The following is a 15,879-nucleotide window of genomic DNA, read 5'->3' as shown; positions in this document are numbered from 1 at the left end:
AGTCGGGAATGTATGGAAAATTATTGCCTCTACTGATTGCTCCTGTTGAGGTAATTTGGAATCTCTCTTGATCAGTTTTGATGTTGAAAAGGCATTTGACCATGTAAATTGGGTAATTCTGTTTGCAGTTTGGATTTTGTTTGTGTACTTTATCATAATCCTATGGCAGCAATGGTGTTAATGGTGTATTTTCTCAAGATCTTTATTTACAAAGGGGAACTAGGCAGGGCTGCCTCTTTTTCCCTTGCTTTTTATACTTTCCTTGGACCTCTTGATTCGAACAGTTCAATCTCATGAAGGAATTTGTGGTGTTTCCTTAGGAGAACACCAATTTAGCTTGCGGCATTTGCTGATGATCTGTTAATACATTTCACTAACCCTAGGAAGTCTTTGCATGCAGTTTTACAGGAAATAGCTAAATATGTCAATGTGATTGGCTTGCAACTAAATTTAGAGAAATTAGAGGCCTTGTCAGTGGCAGGCAAACCGAAGGATCTTTGGAAAGATGACTTCCCTCTCAAGTGGGCTGCTGACTCTATAAAATATTTGGGGATAGCTTTGCCTTGTGATCTTTCTAATCTTTACAAACTGAATGTGTCTAACATGCTTGAATCTACCAATAAGCTTTTGCATGCCTGGGCTTCTCTTTGTTGGGGAAAATTCATCTTTTTAAAATAGTGATTCTCCCTAAGTGGATTTATGTTTTCAGTTTTCTCCCACTGTACTTAAATGGAAAGACAGATTATTAGTGAGATAGCTACAGAACTATCTATGGAAAGGGAAGACAGCTAGGCTTACTTTTATCTCAGCTGAGGGAATACAGGCAGGTTGGTGGTTAACCAATATCAAATTATATAATTTGGCGGCTAATCTAAGACATATTGTAGATTAGTTACCAAAAACAAATTACTATACACCATAATACTGTGGAACGTACTTTCTTTCCCCTAGTTCCAATTTATGTTTTACATGCTGCTTCTTCTAGGTTACCACCTCATCGCAAAAGTCATCATTTAGTTTTATCCTTATAGAAAACATGGAAATGGGTTTGTTTGAAATTCCAGCTAAATTTCAGTGTTTCTCCTTTTTTACCTATAGTAGGGAATAGGGATGCTTGAAATGCATCCAAGTATTTTTGATTCCTGGTCTCAAAAGGGCATAATTAGTATATTTCAGTTAATGGATAGCCACGTAGTAATTATATCTTTTGAGGAACTACAACACTCTTATTGCATAGTCAGCAGAGACATCTTTGGGTACTTATGACTTAGACATTATATTTAGTCTTTACGTAGAGAAAATCTTGTAGCGCCCAGATGGGAGTTGTTTAAGGACATAAGAATTGCCATACTGGGTCAGACTGAGAGTCCATCAAGCCCAGTATTCTGTTTCCAACAGTGGCCAATCTAGGAAACAAGTACCTGGCAAGACCCATACAGTAAATAGATCCCATGTAGCTAATGCAGTGATAAATAGCGGCTATTCTTCATATGGATATCTCCTCTAGGAACTTGCCCAAACCTTTTCTAAAGTGAGCTATGCTAACTGCCTTAACCACATCCTCCAGCAATGAATTCCAGAGCATAATTATGCATTGAGTGAAAAAGAAGTTTCCTTGATTTGTTTTAAATGTGCTACTTACTAACTTCATGGAGTATTCCCTAGCCTTTGTGAGGTCCATATTCAGCCACTGTTCAGCTCAGATAGCAGGATAAACTTCTCTGGCTAACTATTCGCTGTATATTCAGTGGCACAGCCACTGAATATACTCAGCTGTCTTAAAGATAGCCAGATAAGTTTTTCCAGCTATCTTTAGGACAGGATAATTTATCCGGTTTACTGAATCTCAGAGTTAGCTGGATAACTTATTTGGCTAACTCAACTTCTCCTAGTTATGCCTCTGGGACTCCCCTAACTTATCTAGGTAACTTTTAGCCAGAGAGCTTATTATCCAACTAGAATTTAGCTGGCTAAGTGCCCAAATTTTAATTTAGCTGGATAACTTCTCAGTTATCCAGCTAAATGCTTTTGGATATGGACCACTATTTTTTGAAAGAATAAATAACCAATTTACATTTATTCATTCTATACCATTTATTATTTTATAGACCTCTATCATATTTTCCCTCAGCTGTCTGTTCTCCAAGATGAACAGCCCTAACCTCTTTAGCCTTTCCTCATAAGGAAGCCATTGCATCTCCATTATCATTTTGGTTGCCCTTCTCTGTATCTTTTCCAATGCAACTATATCTTTTTTAAGACACAGCAACCAGAATAGTATACAGTATTCTAGATGTGGTGCCACCATGAACAATACAAAGGTATTATGACATTCTCCATTTTATTCTCCATTCCTAACATTCTATTTGCTTTTTTGACCTCCACTGCACACTGAGCCAAGGATTTCACAGAATGTCCACTATGACGCTTTTCCTCTGTATCTATGTAAATCCGAGTAGACACAAACTTTCTGTGTTACATAAATGGTTATTATCCTTTGAGGAAAATTGGAATTATAGAAGTTCTTTTTGAGAAGTGGGCATAAGATCTTCACCTCCAACTCACATTAGATACATTTATTAACTGCTTCTCTCATATTAATAATATCACCCTTAATGTAAGATTAAGAGAAGCTCAATATAATTTTTTGATGAGGTTTTATTTATCACAAAGCTGTGCATACAGGGTAAAAATTGCATCCTCTTGAATTATGTATTAAATGCAATAAAGATATGGGTTCTTAGGGCCATTTATTTTGGCTGTCTGATGTTAGGCATAATTTCTGGTTGAGGTGTTTTGATTTGTTGATAAGATTCTGGCTTGCAAAGTAGGATTTTTGGCCGATTCTGCTTTGTTTGAAGATTTATCATATTTTCCTCCTGGTATGAAATTGAAGAAGATGAGGTCGCTGATTGTTTTTCTCTCGGCACAGAAGGTTATTCTCTGCGGCTGGTGATCATCGGATGCTTCTTTATTTATACAGTAGAGGAAGAAGTCTATAGTCGTCTTCTCGTGGAACTTTTGGCAGCAAAAGCTGATTCTCCTAAGAAAAAACAAACTACACTGGCTATTTGGGAATAATATTTATATATAAAATATACATTTCTTGCCACATAGAGAGGTTTGATTCTGAATGAATTAATGCCCTGGGGGGGTGGGAGGGGGGTGGCAGAGTGTGAGATCATAGAGTTAATCTCTCCTGGGGGAAGAGGGTGGCAGGAGTAAGGGTTCAAAGCTAGGATTATTGGGAATGCACAAGTTTTATCTTACTGATTTCACTAGTTTCCATTATTATGGATAACATAATATGTTAAAGGGTCAATTATGTGCTGTTTTATTTGGTATGTGTTTTCTAATACCAATAAAAACAAATTTGTCTTTATAATCATTTTTTTATTGAATAGTAAAAATTACAAACTATTTATCTATTTCATCTATTTAAAAATTGTTCTATACTGCTATCTGCAGTGGCACACAAAACGGTTTAAACAATAGGAACGCGGATGCAGTGTTGGGGCTCTTCATCCACCACCAAAATAACTTGACTTTAAAATAAGCTGGTTCAAACCATTAAAGGACCCTGGTTTAGTCTGTCGCTTCTGCAACCAAGCTGGCTTAGTTAATATTTTTCCTGCCTTCCTGTATCACTGAGCAGTCAATGCTGGAGGAAGCAGATTAAGGACACACTGACTTAGCAAACAGGACAAGTCAGAGAGCTGATTGACAGAAGCCAGATCACGGTGGAGCCCTTTAACTGGCATGCATCAGCTTGTTTAAAATTTGATTGTGCAGCTAAGCTTTAAAGTTCAATGAAATTACCGCTGATGGACACCACACAAAAGCCATGGAGCATACTGGTACTCAGAGAAAGTTAAAACCAGCCTTAGTAATATTTTTAAACTTCTTTATCTTGCTAATATTCATGAAAGTAAAACGGTAATGAGAGCTATTAACAGCAAGGCATTGTGGGACACCATAATGGTTGCTTCCCATGCATACAGTTGCTAAGATATGTCTCCTGGACAAAGACTATCTTTAGCAAACTATGGGGGTCATTTATCAAAGTGCTATATGTTGTTTTCACATGCGTTAAAGTGTTTTCGCATGTGAAAACCCCATAATGCATGGTGCGATGCAAATTAGGAAAAGGGGAGGAGTTTGGGGCGGGATTTCTGGCCAAGTGGGCTGGCTTTTCAATTGGCGAAGCCATATCGCACAGTTTTAACGCAGATTTTAACTACAGCTTTTTCATTTGCATTAAGCCGTGCGATATGGCTTTATCGCACTTAGCGATGTTTTCACAAATAGCGTTTTCAGTATTTTAAGCTGCTGGGGAGCGAGAGAGAGAGAGACTAGCTATAAGGCCCTCACACTAGGAATGTATTTATACCTCTATATGAGGCCCACCCAGTTACTCAAGGTGAGGTTTAGGTAGTAGTGTAGGGGTTAGGGGCCGCTTTGACATGCAGAGTGCGACGTACAAACAGAACAGTGCACTCTTGTGAAGATTTGATGACCTTCGGAGTGAGGAAACTCACACAAAGCTGAGATTTGTGCAATGTTCTCTCAACCTAGCTTGATGTTACCCAGGTAGAGAGTCCATCAAAAAGTTATCACAGTCTGCGGTAATACCTATGCGAAGCACTAAGATAGCACATTTTGCAATAAACAGCCTATTACCCCTTTCCCATCACATGTGATATTTAGTGCATTTTAATAAATCCAGGCCTATGTGAATATTTTACAGTCTGGACAAATGTATCTTAAGAAATAATATACTTGCCCAGTGGGTAATATGAAGTTGCTTATGGTTTTGGTAAAAAGTTTGCTTAACTACTGCTAGAATTTAGATGAGATAATCCAAAGGCAAAAATAATATAACGTATTACATACCAAGATTTTACAAATATATTATGTCCTTGCTCGTTTCGTATTTTAGCACATTTCCTAATAAATTTTACTCACAAGAATTCTTAGTATTAAAACCAGCAACCTTTTGTTTTCTAGTGGTAGAGAAATTGTATTTTGAGGTACCAGAACAGAAAACCTTAATATGTCATGAATTTGGACTTTGAAATGCCTGAACTCCACATCTTTCTCAAGCCAGTAAAAGATTTAAAGATTGGGAATTGAAACAGCATTAACATAGTATGACCACATCGTGAGTACTGTGTACAGATCTGGTAGTCTCGTCTCAAAATAGAGTTGCCAACTGGCTCCAGATTGTCAGCAAAGGTTGATCCAGTCCTGGTTTTACCTTTGCTGCCTGCATGGACTTTTAGTTCTGATGTCCCTATTGATTTCCTTAAGAATAGACAATTATAAGTTTATGCTTGTTTTGAAAATATGGAGCTAGTTGATTACCCTTTTTCAAAATAGACTTGGCAGAATCAGAAAAAGTACAGAGAAAGGCAACAAAAAGTTAATGGTTTAGGAAAGACTCACATAAGATAAAAAGACTTAAAAGATTAGGGCCCTTCAGCTTGCAGGAGATAACTGAGTAGGATGTGAAACAAGTAAATAGGGACCAGTTATTTACCCTACTAAGTCTAGTGTTAGGACTAGGAAACTAACTGGTAAGAAGACTAAAAACAAATTTAAGAAAATCATTTTTCAGACAGCACACAAGCTGTGGAATTTGTTGCCCAGAGGATGTGGTCAATGTTAATAGTATAGCTTTTATAAAAGATTTGTACAAATTTCTGTAGGACAAATCTATTAACATCTATTAGCCTGGTAGGCTTCAAGAATGCCACCTCTTCCTGCCAGGAGCTGGGAGTGAACAGCAGTGAATAGATCTCCCCATTAGGATCTGTTGGGTGCTTCTTCTATGCGATCTGGATCAGCAGCTGCTGGAAACAGAATGCTGGACTCAAAGGACCATTGGACTGATCTAGTGTGGCATTTCTTATGTTGCTGACAAGTTTAGAGTCCAAAGAGACCATTCATCTTGTTCTTTCCAGCCAATTCTGGGAATTGACTGAATAAATAGAAGAGGGTCATTTCCAACTTCATGAAAACTCTGAAGGAAGTACACCTGTAAACTGAGCCACCTTGAGTCCTTGGAGAGCTGCTAACCTTTCTACTCCCTAAGAATATGAATTGACACTCTGGATTCAAGTGACATATATAATGTTTAATTAATGGTAAATATATATTCTAGGAATATTATATGCTTGACAAGAGGATAATAAGAGATTGCAGTTGGTTAGAGAGTTGTGATACTATCTCGGTATTGTCAGAGACTCTCAGAATTAGTATAATTTTATCTACCCAACCTCTGTTCTAATAGAATGGGTTTCATATGACTCTCTTTCTTATAAACTCTCACAACAGATTATTCCTGCTGAGGGTCTGGTGTCCATACTAAAGAAACGAAATGATGGTGAAGAAAAGAATGTCGTTGAAATCCAGCAGAAACAAACAAAGAGACGGGTGAGGTTTCAGGAAATGGATGATGCCTTGGATCAGGGTAAGTTTTGATAATAATCTCTAAACTTATATTTAAGAGTTTCTGATTTGTAAGAAGCACATCAAAATGTCTAAGATTTAAAAAAGGATGGTGCCTTGTTCTTTGAGGGCAAGCAGGATATGCTAGTCCTCATGATAGGTGCCATATTCAGACTCTTAACTTGTCTGGATGTTTAATGAGTATGTGCAGGACTTCCTTCACTAATGATCACATGCAGGGCCTTTTTTAGTTCCAACACATAGACAGGGCAGGAACGAGGAAGACAGGAACCGGGAACAACAGAGATCAGGATGAAGATTAGAGAGGATTCTCTAGTAGCAACAAGTACTTGGATAGCGAGGAGACCTGTTGCAAAGGCAGCGCTATGGAGCGAGGCCTGAACTTAAATACACTGAAGAGTTTGACATCATCATCATGGGCTGCGACCAGGTTTCCACCGCGGGCCCTTCATAAGGATCAGAGATGTGCGTGCGAGCCTAGTGGCGTCTCTCCACGGGCCATGCAGAGCGGCCCGATGAGCAAATGCATCTTGAGCTGCAGTACTGGGGACCAAGGCAGAGCCGGAGACACTGGGGACGGTCTGAGGTCAAAGCCGGCGGCCCACCGCCGCTAGCGAGGAGGAACCAGGAGCTGGAGTCTGCGTGAGGTGAGGGGGCTGCGCTGCGATTCTGCCACGGACGGCACGCATAACAATTCATCTGAATGCTTTTGAAAGAAAATGAAGCCCAGATATAATCAGACAGAAAGAATATTAACTGCTGAGGTGGGGGGAAAATGTAAGCAGCAAACAACAAGAAGGCTGAATTCCCTAAATGTAAGTACAATATGAATGCATTAGATTTACACTATTTATTTATTTATTTAGCATTTTTTTATATACAGAGGTATAGCAGAGTTGCCTTCACTCCGGTTTACAATTATAACAACCTGTTACATTAAAAAGTTTTAAAACATTTACATTTAACAAGCTGAGAACTGTCATATAATATTAATATAAACAAGGCAAGATATACCAAAGGATAGGTACATTGAAAAAAACTGAGTTCAAGCATAATAGTAGACATCTGTAGGAGGCAGGATAAATTGTCAGAGGGGGGGATTGAATGTTAGGAGGCTATGGAAGGCTGTGGTATTATGTTTTGAGATCATTGTGCAAGCTGTCATTATGAGATTGGCTGAGTAGCCAAGCTTTTAGGTCTTTCTTAAAAGATTTTGGGTTTTCTTGAACGGTGAGGTACTGGGGTAATGAATTCCATAACTTTGGGCCGATGATGGAAATGGCTCTGTTTCTGGTGGAAGAGAGTTTGGCATGAGGGAGTGATGGAATCACTAGTTGTAGTTTACTAGTTGTTCTTGTTGTGTGTGGTCTACCATTTAATAAGAGATTGAGAGTGATGTCTGAAATTGTACATAAAAGTTATTCCAGGAATTCTGAATTTTGAAGCAAAGCTGAATATCTTCGGGTGCATGCACAGGGCAGTTTTCAAAGCTTTTTAGGCAGATAGATATTTACCTGCATAAAATGTGCTTTGGAAAATTGCCCACTTTCAATGCAGTTAAAAGTATGCAGGCTGTTTGAGAGCACACATTGTTTTAGCCATGGGTAAAATGCACGTTCCCGAGGTCAAGGGGAGGGTATTTGAACGTGTATGTGGGGGATTTGATATTTAAATCCCCATATGAGCATTTCCCCATGACTCCGCCCCACGCAAATAGCAGGTAGAAAGGCCACAAGTACTTTTTTAGCTGCCGACTTTGCCGGACATATTTTCAAATGGAAAGAGTGTGGGCAGTTTCCTTTTGAAAATTAGCTTGCAGTATCCGCAGACCTGTCAAGTACCCGACCTAATGGAAATTATCCCCATAAATCACTTTGGGCAGTTTATTGAAATCTGTAAAGTCTTTTTATACCTCAGAGTCTGCTATGTTGCTCGCCACTAGAGCAACATATCTAGCTTACTGCGTAAAGCAGTAAATCTCTTCCAGTTACACCTATGCTTAACCAGGTTACTTGTTCCAAGTTAGCTCATCCTTGTTTTAATGTAATGCATTCTCTTGCACAGACTTGTTGTTATATTGTAAACCGACGTGATTTGTAACTTGAAACAAGAATATCGGTATATAAGAGTCCTAAATAAATAAATAAATAATAAATAAAGCGATTAACAAAGGTTTTTAAATAAATAAATACTTTTGTACAGATACATCTCTTTCAGTAGTTGCTTCAGTATTGTAAGCCATTGGAGAGTAATTTCAAATGCCAGGATAGAAAACCTATACTATAATTTAGATAGGTCCAGCCTTCTGTTTACTAGGGATGTACAGACCCCAAAATTTCATTTTGGTTCAGCTTTTTGTTTTTGAGGGAAAGTGGTGGGGGTGTGAGATTTCAGTTTGTTTATTGTTTATTTCTGTTTGATTCATTTGCCAAATCAAAATAAAACATTTGGAAAACTCCCAAAAACTAATGAGCTGAAAAAGGGCCTCCCCAGACTCCTTCATCCCCCAATACTCCCCCTGAAAATTCTGCCAGGGCGTGTTGTTCCTGAGTTTCTTCCTCATTCCTGCCCTCCTCGTTTCTTCTGCTTGTCTGTGGCTTTACTTCGGACCAGATTTGACTACGAGCTACGCCGCTTGCCATGACCTTCGCCTGGACACAGACTACGAGCTACGCCACCTGCCACGATCTTTGCCTGTTCACTACTACAAACTGCGCTACCTATCTTTCCTCTCTGGACTTCCATCTTTGCAGAGGCCCCACATAAGTCCAGCCGGCCCTGGTACCCAAGGGCTCAACCTAAGGGGAATGCGGGCTGGTAGTGGTGAAGCTCCAGCGGGGTCTCTGCTAGTCTTCAGCCTCGCCTACCGACGGTGGGGACCTGTGGAGCTCCTCCCCACAGTTGGCGACAACTCCCCCTCGGCCCAAGGGTCCACTCGCAAAACACATCATTCCTATGTCCCAGTCTTTATTTTCCTTTTTTTTTCTGTATCTTGCCAACATTCTTCCATTTTCCCCTCCCCTCTTTCCCTCATACATACCCTTTCTCCCTATACTCACCCTTCTCCTGCACCATTATACATCCTTGCCTCTTTCTTTCCTCCACCCCTCCTTCTCTCCTCTATACCGCCCATCGTCCACCTTTAACTTTTCTCCTCCCTCCTCTTCTACTCTTCTCTCCTTCTTCTGTACCTCTTCTCCCGTGTTCTCTTTCACACCCTCCCCTTTCATCTCGCTCCCTTCCTGTCTTCACACCCTCCCTTCTCTCCTTCCTCCTCACACCTTTCTCTTTCATCTCTCTCCTTCCCTCTCCTCACATCCTCCCCCTCTCCATCCCCTTCGCTTTTCCCCCTTCTCATTGCTCCCCTTCTCTCCTCCCTCTGCTTCTCCATCACTCTTCTCTTCCTCTCTCCTTCAATTCCACCTTCTCTCCAAGCTCTTCCTTCCCCATAGCCAGCAGCATATTTTGCAGAGACTCAAAGCCTGTGCATGGACCCCTCTCCTTTTACCCGCAGGCTTCCACTTTGAAACAGTAGGCTATGAGTAGAGGAAGGAGGTGACCATGGGGATAGGTTGCACTGTGCATGTTCCAAGTCCTACAGCCTGCACTATATAGTACTGCTCCCTCCATGGAGTTTCCACCTCGTGCAAGTGTACAGTTTGCACAATTAGTTGCACTGGCCTTTCCAGAGAGGTCCCTGGCCCCCAGCAGCTTTTTCAGAAGGTGGACAAGAGGGAAGTTGGAAGGGATTGGTGAGGCCCAGCTTGGCTTGGCTGAGTCTAGTCAGTGTAGGCCCAGACCCTAGATTGTTGGTGGCAGCACCGAGGACTGGGAACTTCTTTTTATTATTATTATTTTTTTAATAAGTGAACCAAAAACACCTAGAAATGATCGGATATTTTCTGTCAAGGTCATTTTCAGTTTGTTCCATTCAGAATGAATCAAAAATGGCCTTTTTCAATTTGGATTTGCAATTTGTTTTAAACGAATGCACTTCCCTACTTTTTACTGCAGAGGTATACTGTACTACTAATATCTACTGATGAAGGAAGAGAATATATCATCATGGAATATGGAAAGAGTTTTATAACTAAAAAACATTTTTTCAAAAGAGAACTACTCAAGCTGGGCAATTGGGTGCATTGTGGAAAGTGAAATCAAAATAAGTTTGTGCTCTCCTCCTATCAGACTTATCTGTCAAGAAATGCCCTCCTTGGGGGTATTATTAGTTATAACTCATTAGAAAAAAAAAAAGCTTGAAATTTGAAGTACTGATGTAATAATATTTTTTAAGTTTTATTGTATTTAAATAATAGAACACATGAAGCGTTGTCTTGTTTAGAATATTGGAAAAATGTTCATCAAAAGAAATGTATTGGATTGGTACCAAGTATCACAGGCTGGCTGATTGCCTTTTTTGTTTCATCTCAGCCTTGATGAGAATCTTAAACAGCAGTGCAAACTTAACTTCCGCTCCCTGAGCTGGGAAGGCGGCAGAGGTAATGATAGCCTCCAGGAAGGAACCCTGGTCATCGAGCAGTGGCAGCACTTGCCAGGGTCTCAAGGGGCACACATGTGCTGGGTTTATATCTCTCAATTGTAGGATTGTTGCTCTGGCACCAGGCTGGATGAAAGAGCTGTGAGAACATAAGGGGAGAAGTCTTCACTTGCAAGATGAAAGTCAACAGCAAGTCAACTTCCGACCACCTGTCATAAACAGTATAGTAAGAGGGATTGAAGCAGGTTCCAAAAGGGCTTAAAGCCAATGAGTCACAGCAAACTTATTGAACAAAGACTAATTTATGGCAGTCAAAGCTGAACTCACTGTGCCACACATTTCTGATATACAAAGCCAACTAGCTTGCAGTTTCCCCGCCTTACAAAAGATTTAAGGGGTGATTTTCTTTTCTTTTTGGCCTGCAGCTTCCACCTCCTCCCTTTTTGACTTCCAGCTCATGCTTTACTGGGGCTACAGCACCATGAGCTTTCAAGTTCTCCCTCTTTTAACCTCTTTCCTATTTAGCCACAGACTTTAGCTTACACCAGAACCTGTTGTACCTGCATCTGAGTATGACTTGTAGGTGTTGCTCTTGAGCAATTTCCAGGACTCCCTCTCCTTGGAGAATGTGAATGATGCCTCCACAGTATCCCCAACCTTGGTCATCCTAACGAACAGAAGCGGAGTTCGGGATTCAAACCCAAATCTCCCGCATGGCAGCTGTTCAGTTCGGAGTTAATAGTCTGCTTGGGATTAGCAATCTGTTGTTATTTAGGAGAGTTGTCGGTGGATCCTTGGACCGGTGGCAGATGAACACACCCCCAGGGGAAGATCTCGAGAGAGACCACTGGTCAGGCTCAGAGTTAGGAGACAGACACACACTAGTTCTTTTATTAGACAGTATACTGAACCACCAGAGGTGGCAGTAGTGAGCTGGAATGCCTGGCTGGGCTGTAGTCCCTCAGATACTGGAACAGCGATCCCTGGAGGCTGAACTATAGAGAAACTGAAATATAGTGAGTAGGCAGGGTATGCAGAGTTCATGTACCGAACCAGATGGTAACACCCACACAATGTCTCATAGAAGCCCAGGAGCTGGAATGTATAGGCCCTCGAGGAGCGAGTACCTGGTTCCAGGGAAAGCTCTGAGAGAGCGATGGTAACTCACTGATGTAGTTGGCAGTGATGACTTCCAGGCAGAAGAGAGTACAGAGTAAGTCTGGGAACGAGGGCCCTCGAGGAGCGAGTACTGGTTCCAGACTGTCACCTGAAAAACAAAGGAGAGAGCAAGGCCCCTGAGGAGCGGATACCCCTAGTAAGTCCGAGGAGGCAGAGTAGCTTAGGTAGAGTAACCCTTGCTAACTCAATCTGTTAGCAAATTCTAAGACCTTATATATCCGTTGCGGGTGACATCATCTTCAGGGGACGCCCCCGAGGTTCGCGCCGGTACTTCAGTCGGGGCTGCGCCGCGTGCGTGCCCCTAGGCCTCAGGAAACATGGCGGTTTGCAGCGTCTAGCCGGTCCGGGGACGCCGGAGGACTTCGGCAGAAGAACGCCTAGGCAGCCAATCTTCCCTCGGGCGAAGAGGGAGGCACCAAAGAGGTAATGAGGGCGGAGAGAGGGCGTCGGGAACCGACGGACACAAGAGCAGCAAACATTATCATTAAACAATCTGTTTGGCACTAGACAGATTTCAAGTTATTGCAAGCTGTTGTGTGCTTTTACCTTCAGGTCACATCTGAACAGTTGCCTTGTTAGAAATATATAACAAGGCAACTGTTCAGATGTGACCTGAAGGTAAAAGAGGAGCCACACCCAGCAAACCTTAGGGATAGATTTCATAACATACGTGCGCTGCCGCATGCATGTTATAAAATTTCGGGTCAGCGCACACAAGGGGGATGTAGTTTTGCAAATACGTGTGGCGATGCATTGGGGCCTTCCCCAGTTACCTCCCAGTCTGTTCCAACTAAGGAGCGGACTGGGAGGGAACTTCCCAACCCCCTAGCCTAACCTCCCTTCCCCTTCCCCTATCCTGCCCTCCCCCTATCCCTATCCTAACTGCCCATAATTTTTCTATTTTGCCTTTTGCTCCTGTCAAGGAGTAGGAGCAAGTTGCATGCGTCAGCACAGCAGCAAATGGCTGCTGTGCCGGGCGCCTCTAGCCCCACCCCCCCGGACCGCCCCCTTTTAAAGCCCCGAGACTTACATGCGTCCCAGGGTTTTCGCTCGTGGCCAGGCCCGTTTGAAAATTCGCCCGGTGTGCATAAGCCCCGGCCACGAGGCTTATGTAAACCCCGAGATTTACGCGCGCCAGGGTTTGAAAATCTACCCCTTAATGTATTTACTTGTACAATAAAACAGATACAAAATTTGGGATGCATTCTTTTTTAAGTTCAATAGATTGTCTAACAATGATAATTAGCAGAAAAATGTGGAAACAGCAGAGCCTAAACTTTGCATTCTGTTCTCAGTCTAGTGTAACCGAGTATGTAAAAAAAGGTGTTTTAATCAATAGTTATGAAGGTATGATTTTGAAATCCTTTAGAAAGCAAACCCAAAGTTTTCATTTTGCTTAATGACCTTTGTCACTGAATGGCCACTTCAAGGGAGAGATATCACTCATCAGACTTGTAAGAAATTCAAGCTTCTGCCTATCAACTTTTAATACCTGAGCAACTTCTGCTTATCTCAAGAGCTAATACCATTAATCTTACGAAGTACTTTATAGAAGAAATGAAGGGAGACTTATTCAGATAACATTTTTCTGACTGCATTCCCTTGTCTCTTTGCAGATGAAGTTGCAGGGGGTTCTTGCCTTCTACTGATCTTGCTCTGTGTAGTGACGGTCTTCATCAGCGTTGGAGGAACCGCTCTGTACTGCTCTTTTGGTGACATGGAATCCCCTGTATGTACTGACTTTGCCTCCAATATGGATTTATATTACACTCAAGTTCTTCAAGGACTAGAGGAAGTGAAGCATTGGGTCTTCCCCTCCTAGCTGAACTGGGCAGAAATGGCACATTATCTCTTTACCATAGATGCTGGTGAAATTGTTTTCTGCAATTGTTCTATAAAGACTGTGGTGGCGTGTTCCACACATATGGAGGTTAAACTGACAAACTAACCTTTAATAACAAGACCTGCAAGTGGCACTGTCCTGTGCCAAGAAGTGTAAACAAAAATCAGGTGTTAAATTATGGTGATGTGGCATTTTCCAATGTTTACTTTGAAAACAAAGTAAGCATTTATTGACTAAAGGAAGACGTTACACCCCTTCTAGTAATCGTTCGCATTTCCGCACAACCTTTGCAAGCTCTTCAGAAGAGCAGCTTTGAGATACAGCTGTTTGAACAAAGATGTGCATCCAGTTATCATGCAATAAGTTCGGGTTTATGAAAATGACATGCCTTTCTTTCAGTAATTATGTTTGTCATTTTCACTTGTCTTAAACAGTTTTTTGAAGCTCAGTATCCTGACTGGAATCTTGTGGAAATATATAAACAGCCATTGTAATGTTATGTTTAGGAAGAGGACATGATTTAAAATATTGTTTACATGCTTTTGAAAGATGGCGTGTGTGTCCATTGAGAGCAAACACTCATAGAGCAGGCTACGACTAAAGATGTAATTTTTAGATTTAAAAGATGTTTGGGTTTTTTTTTTCATTTCTTTTGAATAATGTATATGCGATTTAATGACGATCCATAAAAGCAATACTTCAGTTTCAGATCCATTCATTAGCACTTTAACAATTACAGAATAATCAGTGGTTCCATATGCATCGTGTACAAGACTAAGAAACAGAGGGCAGTAGGACCATGGCATTATTGGCCCAGTAATATGTTAACATGGTTAAAATATTGCTAAAATAGTAGTTTACTACTAGGATCACACTCGAGTGATGGAACAGGCAATTGCTTTGCTGAAGCTTATATCATGTGCCTCTTGTGTATTTTAGAAGACCATGTCCGACTCATTTAAACTGTAAATGACCACTTCAAACTTTAGTCTCCATGGAAAATGTTGGTTTTAAACAGAACCTGATAGTCTTCCTCCTCCTCCCTTCCCCTGCCCTCCAAAAGGATCCTTATTGTACATTATTGTAATTTTAGAGATTTTCTGGCTTTTGAGTCATATCTGCACCACAAAGTACAGTGGAAAGCTGAGATAATGTGGACAAAGAGAGGGATTTTGTTATATTTGTAAGCGTTACTGGCTGGTTCAGTACTTTTATTTTATTTTTCAGCATATTTATTTGTTAGATTAATTTGATGAATTCATGTTATTTCTTTCTGTTTTTGTTTCAGTGTGCGGTGTGTTGTGAGCATGCATCTTATAATAATCTTGTTATAATTCCTGTGTGGTTATTGTACTTTTGAGTTACTGTATGTTGGACTTCACTGTTCAAAACACGTTTAAGTTTATTCACAAAGCAACAACTGCTTTCAATTGTTTTAAGTGTATGTGCACTGGCACCAAAAAAATGTTAAAAATATCATCAATGTTTGAATCTTTATCATGGATTATAATGAAAAATATTTATTTAGAGTTGTATCAGATGTTGGTATCAAGGACTCATGTACTTAAAGGGGTTTTTTGTTATAAGATATTTTAAATCTGTTCTGCAGAATATTAAAAAGAAAAACAATAAAGGACAATTAAATTTTATCAAGGAAGCTGTTAAAATGTGTAAAAATTTCCATTTTCACATATTTATATTTCATCATCTGGTTCAGGATGAGTATGCCTTGTATCCATATGGACATACAATTAATGGCTTGTATGACCTACATATTGTTTCTCCTGAACATGTCCTCCATATGTGCAGTATGACTGCGAAAGGGAACAACTCCAGAAGAGAGACATTCTTGGTCATCCTACTTTGCTGCTATGCTGTGGGCCAAGCC

At 40.7% G+C, this 15,879-nt stretch overlaps 1 protein-coding gene across 1 annotated transcript in view; it reads left to right on the top strand.

Annotated features, from left to right (window-relative positions):
- The window catches only part of CNST (consortin, connexin sorting protein), a gene marked incomplete in the record, with an annotated part of 278,963 nt that extends 263,319 nt beyond the window's left edge, over positions 1 to 15,644 (top strand). The window contains 2 exon segments of the mRNA XM_029593949.1: positions 6,337 to 6,472; positions 13,765 to 15,644. Of these exon segments, the coding sequence (XP_029449809.1) occupies positions 6,337 to 6,472; positions 13,765 to 13,970 (342 nt within the window).
- Between the last annotated feature and the right edge of the window lie 235 nt (positions 15,645 to 15,879).

The sequence above is a fragment of the Rhinatrema bivittatum genome, chromosome 3 (genome assembly GCF_901001135.1).
Source record: "Rhinatrema bivittatum chromosome 3, aRhiBiv1.1, whole genome shotgun sequence".
In the NCBI taxonomy this organism is placed as follows: Eukaryota; Metazoa; Chordata; class Amphibia; order Gymnophiona; family Rhinatrematidae; genus Rhinatrema; species Rhinatrema bivittatum.
Note: the sequence above shows the minus strand (reverse complement) of the source record. Positions and strands in the feature narration are given on the sequence as shown.